Here is a 16815-nt window from a genome sequence, read left to right on the forward strand (position 1 = left end):
CTCATTTATGTAAAGTTAAAGATTTTATTCTAGGCTCAAGCGCGTTCATTGAACGCGGTACCATGCGAATATAGTCACAAATTGTGGCATATAATCTGCACCCGAACCTGTTGGATTTGTTGTGAAAGTGTGTGAATGATTTCCTGTGGTTCCACAGAAAATACCTGCGCCTGAATCTACTGGGTCACTTGAAATATCATATCTATTCATTCCCTGTCTATCCGAACCTGCTGCAAGATTTGTATAACCTCTTTTTGTTATTGAATGTGAATGACTACCTGTTGTGTTTGTAGTTCCTGTATGAGTGTGCGGTGGAAGGTTTGCTTCTTTAATTTTCTTCGAACCTCCTGTTTGCTTTGAATATCTAGCACAGTATAAGAATTTATCTACAATCTGCTTCCACGTACCAAAACCTAAAACTGTTTCTGGATTTGTTGAATTCATTGACGTATAAATAGAGCCTATAGGATATAATGTTTGAAGTATTTCAGTCTTTAATGTTTGAAGCTCTGCTTTGTCTGCTTTCTTATCTAACATTGCTGGTAGTTCATATGCTTCAAAGTTTCTGGCATGATCTTCGATATTCCTGCAACTGTTATCTAAATTGTTTAGTGTATCTTTTACGCTTGTACTCGGATTCTCTAAAGGTGCACTTGAACCGAGGGTATAGTTCAATATTATGTCGTCTGCTCTAACAGTAGTGAAGGAGTTATGTGTATGTTCTTTATCTGCTTTTTTATCTAACATTGCTGGTAGTTCATGTGTTTCAAAGTTTCTGACATGACCTTCAATGTTCATACATTTACTATTTAAGGAGTTTAGTGTATCTTTTACGCTTGTACTCGGATTCTCTAAAGGTGCACTTGAACCAAGGGTATAGTTCAATATTATGTCGTCTGCTCTAACAGTAGTGAAGGATTTATGTGTATGGTTCTTGTCAGCTTTACTATTTAATGTAGCTTGAAGTTCATTTATATCGGAGATATTGTGTTTATGAGATTTCAAAACTTTGTTCGTTGCGTCAAGTTCATCTTTGTCAGCTTTACTTTTAATAGCATCTTCAAAAGTTATTTTTGCCTTAACTCTCAAAGTAAATCTTGGTTCAACTAATACACCGTTAACAAAGAAGTATGAAGCATAAATTTCATTGTTATAACCAAATGCTTCTGGTGCTTTACCTGTGTCATACTGTACAGTACAGTGTATGTCATAACCTTTAGCACGAATGAATTTATATCTTCTTTCATTAACATCTTCAGTGCTTATTTGTTCATCCTGTGTTAAATATCCATGATAATCCGTTATAATCTGTTCATCTGAACTTATATAATGAACATGGTTTTTATCTGCTTTTTCGGCTAATTTCTCTTCTATCTCATTTATTTCAAGTTCATGCCTACCACCACCTCCTTCAGAAGTATTTTTCTTCAGCTCTTGAAGAACGTCCACTTCGCCATCTTTGGTGTCAATAATGAAACTTTGAGTTAAAACCTTTCCTGTCTTAATGGATGTTTGTAAAACTTCTTCTTCACCGTGTTCGGGGTCATGGTCGTCATCATATCTTGTGAAATCAGAGATGTTGTCATACATTAAGCATATCTGTCTCAAAAGTTCTGCTATTTGAAACTGGAACGAAAGATATACAGAACTTTCATCATCTCCTAAAGTCAAGTCTGCTTTCTTAAGTATTTCTTGAATGTCTGCAATGAGAACAGAGTACCTTGGAAAACATTCGAACAATATTTCATTAGCTGTTGGTTTTGGTGGTTCTTCTGGAGTTTCTGTTGTTTCAGTTCCTTCTGTAGGTTCTGTTGGAGTTTCTGCATCTCTTGACTTCAATGCTCTTGCTCTCAAAGACCTAAATGTTAGAGCACCAGGTTTTACAAAGGACTTTATAAATGCTTTAATAGTTCCTGGTAAGTTATTGTTAGCATTAAGTAAGTTCCTTATGCTTCCATCATGTACGTCCATAGCACTATGTAAAAAATCTATACTTTTCTTGTAGTCAGCAATAGACTGACTGTGATTTTTTAAAGATTTGTCAATACCTTTAAGCCAATCTTCATGCATGTCTGATACTGAGCCAAGAATATCATTTGCTTCCTTTAGTGTATTTTGTGCTTCTCGTAAAGTATCCAATCCCGTACGTGCATTGTTTGCTATACGTCTTACAGTATCTATTTGACTCCTTGTTTCTTGCATCCAACCAGATAAAGTTTTAATATAGGGTGTCCAAAGGTGTGTTTAGCACAAACCTGAATACTGCGAATAGAAATAAACAAGTTACATATATATAAAGTTTATTTAAATATAATCACCATTGGATTCAATCACGCGTTCGCAGCGATCGATCCAGGCTTGAAAGACACGCTTTAAATCATCATGAGAAAATTGCTCAAATTGCTCTCTTACAAAATTTTCAAGATCATCTGGACTCGCGAATTCGCGTCCTTCGGCTCTCTTTTTTAGCGTGCCGAATAAATAAAAGTCAGAGGGTGCAATATCAGGTGAATAAATTGGGTTTGGAACAACTTTGACATTGTTTTCCACCAAGTAATTCATTACCTTATGACTTTTGTGAACTCTTGAATTATCAAAATGAATTGCAAACTTTTGTTTTTGTTGTTTGGATTTCTCAAACTCATCAGAATTGATAATTTGAGTAAGAACATTATCAATTAGATACTGAGCATTCATCGTATTAGGTTTTTGAAGAATATCAATTGCGATGATGCCATTCACGCCCCAAAAAACCGACAACATCATCATTGGTGTGTCAATTTTTTTCTTCGGGAATGTTTGCGGATTTTCATCCTTCGGGATCCACATGATTTTGGCTTCTGTTGCATATTGAAACCAAGACTCGTCCCCTGTTACTAAAAAGCGAAACTTCTTGGATTGATACGCACCCAATATAGAGAGGAGCTCTTTCGAAGATTGGACTCTAGATTTTTTTTGAACTGAATTAAGGTTGTGCGGAACCCAACGTGTATACGCTAGTTTGTAGTTCAAATAATTGTGCAGATAATAACTGACTGTTGTACGTGGTATCTTTGTCATCTCCTCTATCCTTCTGAGTGATGCTCTTGGGTCTTCATCTAGCACTTGAAGAATTGCTTTGATTTTTTTTGATCCGGCGATTTTTGTCAATTTTTATGATGGGCGCCTTTTTGTTCATGAAGTGATACATCCTAACATGATACGTTACAGTGGAATAGCTAGGAGCATCCATACCGAAGCATTTTACCAATGTCTCGTAGATTTTTTACAGTCTTTGCATTTTTTTGCAAGAGCGAGGATGTTTTCTTTATGATTCATTAAAAAAATGAAAAAAATCCCGCCAAAATTTCCCGCGAAACCGCCTCTTGTCTCAAAATTCATTTTATATCCCGGCATGGCGCCAAAATACAACATACTCATCATATACATATATTCATATTTTTTATTATATATTTATAATCAGCATATATCTCCTTTAATAGTCTCATATAGAGCGCTGTGCTAAACGCACCTTTGGACACCCTATAGTATCCGAACCATTTGAAATGAAGTTCAAAGCATTTTTAACGTCATCTAAAACTTCTTCACCAAGTACTGCCCATATCTTTCCGATTTGGTATTGAAGAACTCCATATGAAGCAGCTGTTAAACCAGTATTTATAAGGTTCCATATCCATGATTTAGCAGTTTTTCCATCCTTTCCATCTTCACCATCCAAACCGTTTTCGCCTTGAGGTCCTTGTATTCCTTGTATTCCTTGTGGTCCTTGAGGTCCGGTGTCACCTTCTCTCCTTCAGTTCATCTTTATGTTCGTTATAATATTCTAATGTCATAAGGTGTACATCATTACTGCTACCAGCAACGCCGAGAATTTGTTTCTCATTCATGACTAAATTCTTTAGGCATTTAATGTTGTCGTCAAATCAAAAGCTCTTTAACAATTCAATGAGAACATTTAATACTTTCACTAATGAGGCATCTACTGTAGAATTTATATATTGCACCATTCCATCATTTATGATGGGAACTTTACTTATTGTAATGAATGGGTCATACGTGTTAAAAGTATCGAAATCAATGACTTTTTTAGTTTTTCCATCGTCAATGACTAAATCATTGTCTTCAATGGTTAAAGTTGAGTTTTCGTTTACTAGTTCATGTGCTCTTCTTGCTTCATTTGTTTCATACGCATATGCAGCAATTGTCATATTTTAATGAGAATAAAATGTTGTTCTATTTGCAAAGTACAGACCCAAACGAATACGGGACAGTAAAGCTACAAACAAACTTAGGTCTTCAGAATGAAGCGCTTGCTTTCAGAGTTGTTGACTTCAATACTATCGCAACTTTTGTCATAACAGATGAAACAGATTTCATAGAGATTGAAATAGATGACAAAAGAAGTGTTATAACATTTCCTAACAGAGCAGAGTATAGAATAGATAAAATTGCTGGAGTGTTAAATGCTCTCATAAATGAAGAAACTATTGACAACATAGATGTCGAACTTCTTCTGAGGGAACATTGAAGTTCAGTTATGCGAAGGAGTTTAAGATAACACGAATGAGTCATAGAGTTCAACTTCTTTTGGGTGCATACCATATGACATTTCCTTTGAAAAGTGTTGACAAAACGATTGAGATGAAATCTGTTCCATACGTATGTTATGGTAATTGTTTATACATTGAGTCTAAAATAGCTAATGTCACAGGCATTTCAGGAGTTAATAGTAAAGGTTCAGTAGAATATAAATCATTCTGTTATGAAGTAAATTCAATGTTCATTCCAAACGTTCCTGTCATAGCAACTCATTTAGGTAAATGGGTTCGCATTAGTCCTCATAATTTGAAAGACATGCAATTCAGACTTGTTGACTTTCAAGGAGAGCCTGTAGAACTGAAGGCACCAGTGCGAATGACTGTTGAAGTTGACTTTTTAGAAAATATTAAATGCAACAGCTTACAAGAGAACTCAGAGCTAAAAATATAAAGTATGAATGTTATGTATTAGGTCATGAACTTTGGTTGTTGCTGTTTGATGAAACAAATGAATTAGTTATGTCAGTCAAGAGAACAGAAAAATATTGTGTTAGTGAAAACTGCACCAAGTCAATAAGATTAGGTTTGCATTATGAAGATGAGTTCGATACTGTTGAAGAAGTTTTGGACAGATATTACAAATTGCTTTAATTTACTAAAACATATTTCAAACAAAGTTTATAGTCAGTAGATAGTTTTGTATACTCGTTCGAATATTTATACTTAAACTCAACTCCTGTAGTTCCTGGTGTTTCAATGATGCGGATGTTACCTATTTTCATGAATAGTGGAGTTTGACCACAGCATTCGATTTCAGGGTCGAGATAGTCAATGACACATTGTTTCCCTGTTATTCGTGATATAACATTTTCAAGGTCCTCCTTTGTTAGAATTATTTGGTTCTTGCTTATAAGATTTGTCAAAAGCTTCTTATCGTCTTTGAGTAAAATTGTTTGGTATAACTGAAGAAGGTAATGGTCTACGTTATCTGAAGGATTTGTTTGAACATTTGTGTAAGGGTTGTCGTTGGCTTCTCTTGAAAGAATTTGTCCAGTGGTGGATACTCTAACTTAACATCTGATGTAGCGTTAGCGTTTGAAGCTGAGTTTAAATTCACGGCGCCATGCTCCAAGACCGAAGGTCCCGACTTAAGTTCTGGTTCTTTTTCTTTCAAACATTCTGAACTATAGTTCTTTATGACAATATTGTTTGTCGTTCGTGAGTCAACATTTGATGTTGGTTCAATTGGAACATTAACGGCACCAGCTAAGATGGATTTGCTTCTCATTTCATATAGAATAAAAACCTTTTATATGTATGAAATGAACAATATACTCGACAAGGGTTTGAATGTAAAGCTAACGAATGAAATATTGTTGAATTCACTGAGACAGGTGCTGTGTATAAAGATGTAGAACTACTGAACAAAAGAGCTAAGGGAAGAAGCAGGAACATGAACAAAGGGTGGAAGCCTATAAAAATTTATGTCAATGATGGCTCAAGATGTTCAAACATAAAGTATGCAGAAAGTTATAGAGTTTATGCTCTCAAAGGTGAAAAGCCTCATTTAAGAACAGCTATTCTAACGCATATCCTCAAAAGCTAACGGATGGGGAAGTGGATGATATGAATGACAGCAAAAATATTAACAGAAATGGCGACAGAGATGCATGGAATTTGTTTACCATCAGTCAATTGAAGGTTAAACTTTAAAACAATGTTGGTCGTTCCCATGTAATATTTTTGACTTTAATGGTATTAGTCATGATATGAATCTCAAGGTATGAACGAGGAGAGATGAGAGACTTATATGCTTCCCAAATTTCTTCAAAAGGTAATGTTATACCTGACTGTTTCCAAATGAGTTCAATATCATAGCGTGAGAAACCTTGAAAGATAACGAAGTCAGTTATGAGACGTTTTATGTTTAAAGCTAAAAACCTCCATGTTTGCATAAGTATTGCTACAGTTAAATGGTAATGTCTGACTTTAGTAATGATGTTAGCTAATGGTGAGTCAGGCTTTGAAACTAAACCTTTACCAGCGAAGTCGTCACAAACGAGCAGAGTGTTTGAAGGATATTTTTTGAAGGGGTATTTTGAAAGTTTTGATAGAATGTAGTTTGTCAGTCGTTTCATATCGTAAACTCCTGAGTATTGACGTAAGTGGTGTTTGTCAATAATTCTTTCCATCTCCTCAGAAGTCTTTTGCATTCCTGACTGTATGAACTCTACGATGGCATAATATTTTCTCTTACGTCGAATGTAACGTTGAAGAAATTCAATGAGTTCACTGTCTGGAACTTTAACGACAGAGGCTTGAACTTTTGACATAAATGTTTTCGCTGTTGAATCCATAGAGTCTGAAGTTGCTGATATAATGATTTGGTCATAATATGAGTCATTTCCTAAACGTTCTGTTATGAGTATATGACGAATGAGGTTAAATGTCTTACCTGAACCCATCTTTCCACAATAGAAATACACACCATTTGAACAGAACTCATAATCTTTGCTGAAAGGAAGAATAAGAGAAGAGTTAAGTTTGTCTGTAGTTTCATTCATGTCTTCATCTACGTCATGTATTAAATGCTTCATTTTATCTCCATTAAAAATGCAAGTCAGAAATATTCAGAACATAGCACGCGAGTCTAACTGACAAGAGTAAAATATATACTATGAACATGTTATGATGAAACCAACCAAAATTCAAGAAAGTCAGTATACTTATGAATATCCAAGACACTGGGTAGAGTAATGTAGGAGGTGAGAAAGCTATTGAAATCAGACAGGTTCGAAGTATTCCAGCAGGAAGAACAATATTATTGAAGAACTTTAATGTTTTGAGGTATATGATGAAACAAAGAAGAAGATAGTTTTCCTGTTTGCTGTGTATGTGAACTTAGATACAGGAGATGACATGAAAGTTTTTAATACAAAGCTTCAAACGGTAGTGAGAGAACAACTGACTGCGGAAGGACATCCATTGCCTTCAGAGTTACCATAGCATATAATTTTGAAACAAACTCAATAGATTTTTAAAGTCATCTCTGCAAAGAAGTCAGGTTTTACATTTAATGAAGCAGATGTATATTCGAATGAAAACTTCAAAGCTATTGCATGGTTAGATAAGACGATTGCTTTAAGAAAATATTTAAATTCAGTGACTCAACGATGTCAATAGATGACCTTCGTGGAATGTTACCATCGACGTTTACAGTAGAAGGTTCAGCAGGATTGCTTACAAGATTGTCAATTGGTGGTATTTGGTCTCGTGAGAACATTGTTATAAAAATCCAGTATAAGTGAATTTGCTGAAGAATCTATATTATGTCTTTCAAACTACATGTATTCGCCGCCGAAGCATTATAGTATAACAAACTTTGTCAGTAAGTTAACATAAGACTTGTCGAACCTTCTTCAATGAAAGATGTTGTGCTACCTAAAGATGGAAAGGATGGACTCATTATTGAGATGATTTTAATAGCATATTAAATGAGCTTGTTCTTGAAGGGTCATTCATGATGAAATAACTGTTGTAGAAGATGTTAGCAATTGTTCAGACATTTTGAAGCGTATAGATGAGATAAGAAAGAAGTTAGATAGACCGCAAGCGGTGAGGGCGAAACCCGTGAGAATGTTTATGTTTCATTGACTTTCTCCAGTAACGAGAACTTTTATGAGATAATATTGAAGAGAGATGATTTTAAATGGTGTAAATGGTAGCTTGGGCAGCTTTAGGCGCAATGGGAACAAAAGCATTAGCATTTGGAGCAAAGCACTTGGAGCTTATGACGCAGTAAATAAATGAGTGGGAAGGGTTTCAAAGACATTAGATGCAAATAAAGGGAAGATTGGAGGCTGGGTTGCAAAGAAGTTAAGATTAAATAAAATAGGGCTCATAAATAAAGCATCCAATTTGGTTGCGACTGAGTCAGAAAATGCTTTAGGAAAGGACGATGAGTTTGCAAAACACGCAAAAGACTTTAATGACCAGATGAAAGGTGAAACAATGCATTTAAATAGAGTCGATGGAACTAAAGAAAATGTTTCTTCTCCACCAGTAGTTTCTTCCGTATGGTCCCTATGGAATGTATGGAAACCCTTACGAAAGACCATTTGACCATTGACTGGTGGAAGTAACTGGTATCATTACGGCCGAAGAAGAAAGATAGTCAAGTTGGAGACAGACGTGAAGAAAGCAACTAAAAAGAAACCAAGGAAGAGAGTTATAAAGCAATGAATTCAACAGGGTGAAAAAAGAGGTGAGATCTCACCACTTCACCTAAATTTATTTTTGTGCTATGTTTTCATACGTGTGAGGGTGGTGATATCATTATTTTTTATTTTATTTTTTATTTTACTGAAAATTTTTATTTGGATGTAAATGACAGAACAAAAGCAACTCATTCGAATTCCACAGTATAACAAACATACATTTAAACATTTATTCTTCCTTCCTGAGCATAACATGTTCTTTCAAATACATCCGAGACCAGTTGACTTTTCATTGACTGTGTATAAAGATAGAAATAGTTATATCATTAAACCATACGATGACGAAGGTAAGTTATGTAAATTGTACGTTAAGAAGTTAGAGAAAGTTTATGGCTTCAAGTATGACTACAATAGGGTTAACACTGATGATGAAGATATTGAGGAAAATTTATGAGAACATTAGTGAAGTCGTTAGTGAGAACGATAGTGAGAACGTTTATTTTTTACATTAGTGAGTTCGTTAGTGAAGTGGTTGGCGGCTTTGTAAAGTGTCAAATTCACAAGTATTGGGTAAGGTGGAACGCAGTGCCGCCGTACCCATGACTTGTATACTAACTATTTCAACCTTCTCAAATCTTTTTACCACGAGAATCTTCTGATGATCCAAACGATTCTGAATTTATTCCAGAAGAAGAAACGTTTGAAACAAGTGAAGAAGTTCCCGAGCACCTCACTCAAGAAGAAGCTGCAGACCTAGATGCAGTTTATGATCGAATTCTTGAAATTCTTTCCACTGAACCGAAAACCCAAAAGTACTTCGATAGGCAATGGAGACATCATTTAGATCGTTGGAATAAGCGCTATCGCAACGGAAGTGACGCGACTAATAACGTCAGTGAGTCACATTTCAAAGTTCTCAAGCATTCTTATTTCCCAGAGAGAAGGAATATTCGATTAGACGATTTTTTTGTTGAATTATACACAACGGTTGTTCCAGCATTATTGATTAAATTTAAAGTTCAATTAATCAATAGTGATAAAGTTGTTCGTATATTACGAAAAGCTAATGACCATGAACAAATATTGGAAAACAAAAAAGTCGAATGTTTGAAAATGCTTGAAGCAATATATTCAAGTTTGCAACAAGGATCAATAGATTCAAATCTTGTTTATTGTACTTTAAAGGTACTTTTAAAAAAGAAACAATTAATGTAAAAGATTCAAATAATTTTTTATTATTATTTTATTAATTTTTTAAAATAAGGTTAATAAAAAGTGACACTGGATAGTTTGTCCCACACTCTCATTCTGGGAGACATTGCCTCTGCATGTCTCCCACAATGGCACAATGTTCCTTGGAGAAAGACCTGGAAGGGGGTCCTTTCTCAAGGTCAGGACCCCCTTCTAGTCTTTCTGGTCCTGGAAGGAGCGCTTCTGACTGGTCTGTGCGCTGCTTCCAGGAAGAACATGAGATTGCGCCAATAAGCTCCTATCAACAAATTTTGACTAAAAATATAAAGTATCCTTTTGTGATTTAACGAATAGCTCAATTTTTAAAATAGATTTGATTCTAATAATAAATTGAATGAGTTTCGCTTACGTTTAGAATTTAATGATTTATATGATTTTTTCGTTCACAGAAGAGTCATTGATATCCAATATCAAAAAACAGCAAAGACACACCATAATAAATGATATTGAAGCTAAATATTACATATTTCAACATATCTAAAAAATTATTATAAGATTAGATCTCATGCAATGCCGAGCAGTTTCCTAAAGCATAATTACTTTTTATACAGAATCAATTATATAATATTCACATTGCAAATTATATACATTCTCACGAAGCAACATGAAATAGACTGTCCGAATTTGAATTCAAATAGAGATCTACTTCAAAAGGATTTCTTACAATATGTAATCTCGATGTTGATCACTGGAATACAAGGGATGCACGTAATTTACAAATTGTTGCAAAAATAGTAGTGCAACAAAAATTTTATTTTTAGCTTGTCACTTGATATATAACAATTGCAAAAACTCACTCAAAAATAGGATTTGAACAACTTTTTAAAATTGTGAGAAAAATTCTATCGGCACATTCTATTCAATTTTAAAGTATTTCTTTCATATTCCAATCGATTATTCAATATTTGCCAATCACAAATTTTAGTTCAAAATTCAAAAAATCCCTAATTTTAATTTCAGATGAAATCTCGCAAAAATAACATTGTTTTAACCATATAAATATATATTTTATATATTGTATAGTGATTTTTAATATTTTTATGAGTAAAATCGAGAGTGAGGAAATGTGGACTACAAAAAACGATAGAAATGAATAGTTTACATGGGAATTCAATACTTACAAGTATTCAATGTCACTTTTGTGCTCGAGATTTTGACTCTAGTATATGAGTCTGAATTTTCATTAAGAAAATTGAATGTGTTGTAAACAGAAATTCATCAAAAGTGACACCTCAGAAAAGCTAAAATATTGAATTTTTGGAACTTTTGATAGAGCACGTTTTTAAATATTAATTAAAGTAAATGTATATTTTGTAAAGATTCTTTTTAATAAAAAAATAAAATTTTGAAGAAGAACACAAAATCTTCTGAAAAATAATATCACATAAACTCATATTATTTTCTAATATATAACTATTTTATATAAAAATCAAATTCAATGATCTTAAAAGCGAAGGATAAACCTCAAAATTTACGAATATAATGAGTGGGAATATAATGCTTATCTATCATAAAACCATATGAAATATCAATTTTTGCTTTACGCCTAATTTTTGACGACAATTAGCAAAAAATGTTAAATGTTAACACTCAGTCCATTTGAATATGAAAAATAAAATTGACTTTGATTAAATGTTTTTATTTATCATGCAATTCTTCTTGCGACCAAAGTTTTGAATAAAAGTTCAAAAAATAAGATAGCTTAAAAAATAATATACGGTAGTGTTTACTAATAGATGAATAGTATATAAATTCTATTAAAATGGATTTGATCCAAAAAAATATAAAACCAAAAATAATTGTTATAATTTAAATGAAGAAGTAATTTAAAACGATTTTATTTATGATCAAATTTTATATATTTTTTTGGATCAAATCCATTCTAATAGAATTTATATACTATTCATCTATTAGTAAACACTACCGTATATTATTTTTTAAGCTATCTTATTTTTTGAACTTTTATTCAAAACTTTGGTCGCAAGAAGAATTGCATGATAAATAAAAACATTTAATCAAAGTCAATTTTATTTTTCATATTCAAATGGACTGAGTGTTAACATTTAACATTTTTTGCTAATTGTCGTCAAAAATTAGGCGTAAAGCAAAAATTGATATTTCATATGGTTTTATGATAGATAAGCATTATATTCCCACTCATTATATTCGTAAATTTTGAGGTTTATCCTTCGCTTTTAAGATCATTGAATTTGATTTTTATATAAAATAGTTATATATTAGAAAATAATATGAGTTTATGTGATATTATTTTTCAGAAGATTTCATTCTATATGCCTATGAAAAGTACTCTCAAAGCCAACTTTTTCCTAATTATAATTAAATCTAGAATATTGTATTATGCTTAGTATTATTTCATTTTTCTCATTCAATTTAGAATTTACAAATGTCAAAAAATTGAGAGCTGTCACTTTTGATGAATTTCTGTTTATTACAAATGATCCCGTGATTTCAATTATTAACCTAATTACTAATCATCTAAAATTAATTAAAATTCTTTCTTTTTTAGTCATTTGGTCGAATGAACTGAAAAAATTTCATTAACAAATCATCAATCTTAAAGTAATTCTGTTAAATACAATAAGAATCGCAGAATAAAAAATATTTTTGCGGGCATTTTCAAGTTCTCTCAGAAAATTGAGAGATTATCACATTTAAATCTACCGCTACAATTTCAATTTAATATTGACATATAGATTATTAATAAATCATCTTAGTCAATTTTTTTTCAGTTGTTTATTGTTTCATGTAAATATTATTTGACTCAAATATAATCGTTCTGAATATTTTTTTGAATTAAAATTTTTTTTGATGGATAGCTGGGGTGATTTCTTAGCAACTCCTCCGAACATGACTACACCAAGACAGGAAATGAATTATCTAAGTGACTTACCACCACTTCTTCAGCCCCCTCCTTTTGAAATACCAACAACTTATTTCCAATCTTCATCATTTCCAGAGAATGACTTCCAGGTTCAGATAACTCCATTTTACAAGGAAAATCCTGTCATTCAGCCAACAACAGTTGAGATAGAAAACAGATGTTTATCGTTTAGTAATCTTGACCCTTATACGAACGAAAAAGAACTTAGGGATTATCTAGGAGATAAGGATGATATTCGTTCTGTTGATCTTACGAACATTGAATCTAGAATTGCGCTTGTCGATTTTTACAATCTTAAAAAAGCAAATTCAATTAAGATTCTCTTCAACAAGCAGATATACAAAGACAGAATTCTGGATGTAACATACGCACCATTAAAGAAGATTTTAGATCCGAAAAATCCACCGAACAATGGGACAATAGTCGTGTTTCACATTCCAGAACAGGTTACAGAACAAATGATTTTCTCCATATTTTCCAAATACGGTGAGATCAGGCAGATTCGTGGAACTCCGTCCAAAGGTTTCCAGAAATTCATTGAATTTTGGGATGTTAGGGCTGCACAAGATGCACTCGTTCAGATGACTGGAAAGTTTTTGATGGGTTCCAGAATTACAATCGAATTTTCTTTACCAGGAGGATTCAGAAAGCATTCTGTGATGGAAAATAACACATACTCCATGAAGAAAGCATCCAAAAACTACTAATTATATAATAATGCGGAATTATTTTTTATATATTATTTTTGTAATAATTTTAAGAATATTACAGGAATATTTATTGATACTAAACACTTATTAATATAATAATACTATGAATTCGTTTACTTTTTTTCCCAATTAAGATTGTATACACTCTAATTGACTATTGATCATCTATTTAGCCTGCACTTGCCATATCAATATTATTTTCCACTCACAAGTGATAAAATTCTGTTCGACATTTCTGTCATCTTTAAATTTATTTGATTTTATATTCCACTCTTTAGCAATAGATGGGCATATACCTATTAATAAATATTTCAATCAGTAAACAAGCTAGACAATAGTACCTGCAATACATTTTCTTTTTTACAGTTTTTTTGCTATTTTGTTCTTTTTTAGCAAAAATTTAGCCTTGTCTAGATATATAATATTCATTTTTCTTTAATTGAAGTAATATGCCTGACGAATTATTTCCAAAATTAATTTTCATCTCCAATATTCAATGTAAGAGTGTTAAATATCAACTGATATTATATTTTGCTTAATTTTTCGAATTGCAATAACAGATATTCTAGTTTAAAAATATAATATTCATTGAATCTCTTTCCAGCTAGCATTCTATCAATATAACTAAGTATTTCTCTATATTATATGAATTACTATTATTTTACCCACAATTAAAAAAAAACATATTTATCGAGAATTGTTTTTTACTATAATAAAAATTTAAATTTTATCACCATCATCTTCGTTGCCTCCTGATACATCGGATGATTTCTTCTTAATGACAAAGAAATAAACAACAATTCCAACAACAACACCGATTACTATAAGAGGAACTATTATTGCTACAGGTATTACCCATTTGTTCTCATTATTTGACTTCTGATCATCTTCTCCACCATCATCTTGTTTATCATCTTTATCATCTTTCTCATTAGCTTCTCCTTTAAGTTTAACATCGTATTCGATTTCATTTGATAGTCCCATTCTTATGTAAAGTTTATCATTTCCTGTCTTATTACAAAATTCGTCATATGGAACATCTATTGATACTTCATATTCGACAATATCTGCTGATGCTGATTTTGTAAGTTTTGTTAATTTTTCATAAAAAACTAATTGTGATCTTTGATCATTAAATCGATATTGTACATTACCTTTTCCTTCATCTCTTTTAACTTGTAATTTAACTGTAAAAGTTTCACCTTCTTTATAAATATAATCAGCAGGTTTTGATAAAGGAACAGGAACTAAATAAGGACATTTTGGGAACGTTACTGTGTAAACAGTTTTCATTGTAACTCTTCCCAATGAATCTTGTAGTCTGAATTTTAATGTTCCCTCTTTTGTTTCTGATAAATCCTCTGGTGACAAATAATATGATTCATAAAATTTCTCTGTAAATGTTATTAAATTTGATTGATTTTTAAAGCCATCATCAATAAGGATATAATTAGCCGCATCTTCATCGAAAACATTTCCATCAACGCGAACTCGATATTCTTGATCTGCAGATATGACAAGATCAGATATAGTCAATTCTCGAATATTTGGCGGCGTTTTGAATCTTATTTTCTCTATCATCCAATATGCCTTTCCATAAGAATCGTCGAATAAGTATAGAGATGTTCTTTTGTTATTAAAAGCATGTTGATGATTCTTCGGATATATTGTAACCGTGAATTCATTTGGTCCAGCTTCTACAGTCCTCAATCGGTAACTTATATTATCATAGAGTTTATTTGTTTCGGAAAAACAGAATTGAATTTCTTTCAACGGAGCTCCTTGACATTTGAAAACGACTGAATCATCATCGTCATAGAAATTTTTGAATTCACTCATGAGTGAACATGTAAATAGTTTCTCAACAGTTACTTCAAATTGTGCTCTTCCTTTCATATTTTGATAATCCTCTACAATAATTGTTAAATATTGTTTTGTACTAGATGTTTCGTATTGAAATAAATAAATATATCCTGTGAATTGTCTTGAAGTTTCATCGTACTTAACTCTAATTGTTGCATAGGTACCATTAAAACCATCCCCAATGGAATCATAGCTAGTAATTGGATAATCTGTAAGCAAACCACGTATTCCATATATTTTGTTGTCGGAAATATCCATATCTATTGAAACGTATTGAGTTATTCCATAAACAAAGTTTGTCTGGTTAATTGATTTAACTTCAGGAACTCCAGATACAGCACATATTACATACTGAAATAGCATCATTTGAAATGAAACTTGTTACTTAAAAATTCTATTGATGGAATTTGATAGCGAAAAATTTCGGTTAAAAAGGAGAATTTATATCATTTCATTATTTGTTCTATATTTGACGGTTTTGCTTATGTTTTGTATTTGAATGCAATTCAAAATTGCAAAACAAAATCAGATATTTCATTATTGAAGTCGTAGTTATCATTTTTATTCTCAACGGCGTTTTTTTTTAAATTCTTTTATACCAATTTTAACAAATTGATGATTTCTATTCAGTAATCGATGTTTCGAGATATAATATTATTAAACAACAAATTTCAAAAAGAATTGAATTTTTTTTAAGGGACCACTGCACGGCCAAACAAGACCTATCGTCTTTTAAAAATCATCATCGAGTTGATGTTTTACTAAGGCTAAAAATTCAATAAACTTGAAAAAATTAAGTTAGGGGTATTTGAATCCCTACAAGATGCTTGTCAAATTCCCTTATTATCAGCATTCAAATTCTCTTTTTATATTAAATATTAAAATTATTAACAATAAAATTGGAAATTTATCATTAACAATAGCTGCCAACTGCCTATAGTCATCATATACGACCATTTCATTCACTAAGAACTTCAAAATTTCTGTTATTCATTTATTTTGTATGAGATTTTTGTTATGATTGTAGAATATATAGGAGTAAAAACGAGCTGCTTCATGAGATAACAAAGTTTGAATATGGAAACATGTAAAAATGATAAGTATTCAAATGGATCATTTTGATAAATTCTATTTGGAATCATATTCTATGAATAATGATTTACATCAATATGATTTGAACAGATATCTATTCATATTCTATCAGACCTAATATTTAAAAATAAAAAATAATGAAATTAAATTCAATTAAAAACTTAATGATTTGCATATTAAGTTGACATAGTTATCATATACTACTTCTAACAAGACTTTTCTGAAAAAATTAGTATATTTGA

At 31.9% G+C, this 16815-nt stretch overlaps 5 protein-coding genes and 3 pseudogenes across 8 annotated transcripts, besides 5 other annotated features; 3 read left to right on the forward strand and 5 right to left on the reverse strand.

The window, feature by feature from the left end:
- Positions 1-9303: part of a mobile genetic element that runs on past the window's edge.
- Positions 46-1971, reverse strand: TVAGG3_0777540 (keratin-associated protein family; the record flags this gene model as incomplete). Its single annotated transcript, XM_051246198.1, has 1 exon — positions 46-1971. The coding sequence occupies one exon, from the start codon at positions 1969-1971 to the stop codon at positions 46-48; it is 1926 nt and encodes a 641-aa protein (XP_051081673.1).
- Positions 2225-3525: a mobile genetic element.
- Positions 2305-3429, reverse strand: TVAGG3_0777560 (annotated as a pseudogene). Its single transcript has one exon. A coding segment is annotated over exon 1 (1125 nt).
- TVAGG3_0777580 lies at positions 4226-4989 on the forward strand (annotated as a pseudogene). The gene has a single exon. A coding segment is annotated over exon 1 (764 nt).
- TVAGG3_0777590 lies at positions 5186-5826 on the reverse strand (annotated as a pseudogene). Its single transcript has one exon. A coding segment is annotated over exon 1 (641 nt).
- TVAGG3_0777600 (uncharacterized protein) lies at positions 6096-6251 on the forward strand (the record flags this gene model as incomplete). Its single annotated transcript, XM_051246199.1, has 1 exon — positions 6096-6251. A coding segment is annotated over one exon (156 nt), but the record flags the coding sequence as incomplete, so codon positions are not given.
- Positions 6248-7102, reverse strand: TVAGG3_0777610 (protein of unknown function, DUF4106 family; the record flags this gene model as incomplete). Its single annotated transcript, XM_051246200.1, has 1 exon — positions 6248-7102. One exon carries the CDS (start codon positions 7100-7102, stop codon positions 6248-6250), a length of 855 nt encoding a protein of 284 aa, XP_051081675.1.
- A 69-nt stretch (positions 9304-9372) lies between the features above and the next one.
- Positions 9373-10058: a mobile genetic element.
- A 1147-nt stretch (positions 10059-11205) lies between these two features.
- Positions 11206-11243: a mobile genetic element.
- A 1178-nt stretch (positions 11244-12421) lies between these two features.
- Positions 12422-12458: a mobile genetic element.
- Positions 12459-12825: 367 nt separating this feature from the next.
- On the forward strand, positions 12826-13919 carry TVAGG3_0777650 (RNA binding; the record flags this gene model as incomplete). The annotated part of the gene is made up of 1 exon (XM_001289046.1): positions 12836-13615. The coding sequence occupies one exon, from the start codon at positions 12836-12838 to the stop codon at positions 13613-13615; it is 780 nt and encodes a 259-aa protein (XP_001289047.1).
- Positions 13920-14309: 390 nt separating this feature from the next.
- Positions 14310-15847, reverse strand: TVAGG3_0777660 (uncharacterized protein; the record flags this gene model as incomplete). Its single annotated transcript, XM_001301526.1, has 1 exon — positions 14339-15847. The coding sequence occupies one exon, from the start codon at positions 15845-15847 to the stop codon at positions 14339-14341; it is 1509 nt and encodes a 502-aa protein (XP_001301527.1).
- Between the last annotated feature and the right edge of the window lie 968 nt (positions 15848-16815).

This window comes from Trichomonas vaginalis, chromosome VI (genome assembly GCF_026262505.1).
Source record: "Trichomonas vaginalis G3 chromosome VI, whole genome shotgun sequence".
NCBI classification, from domain to species: Eukaryota; Parabasalia; order Trichomonadida; family Trichomonadidae; genus Trichomonas; species Trichomonas vaginalis.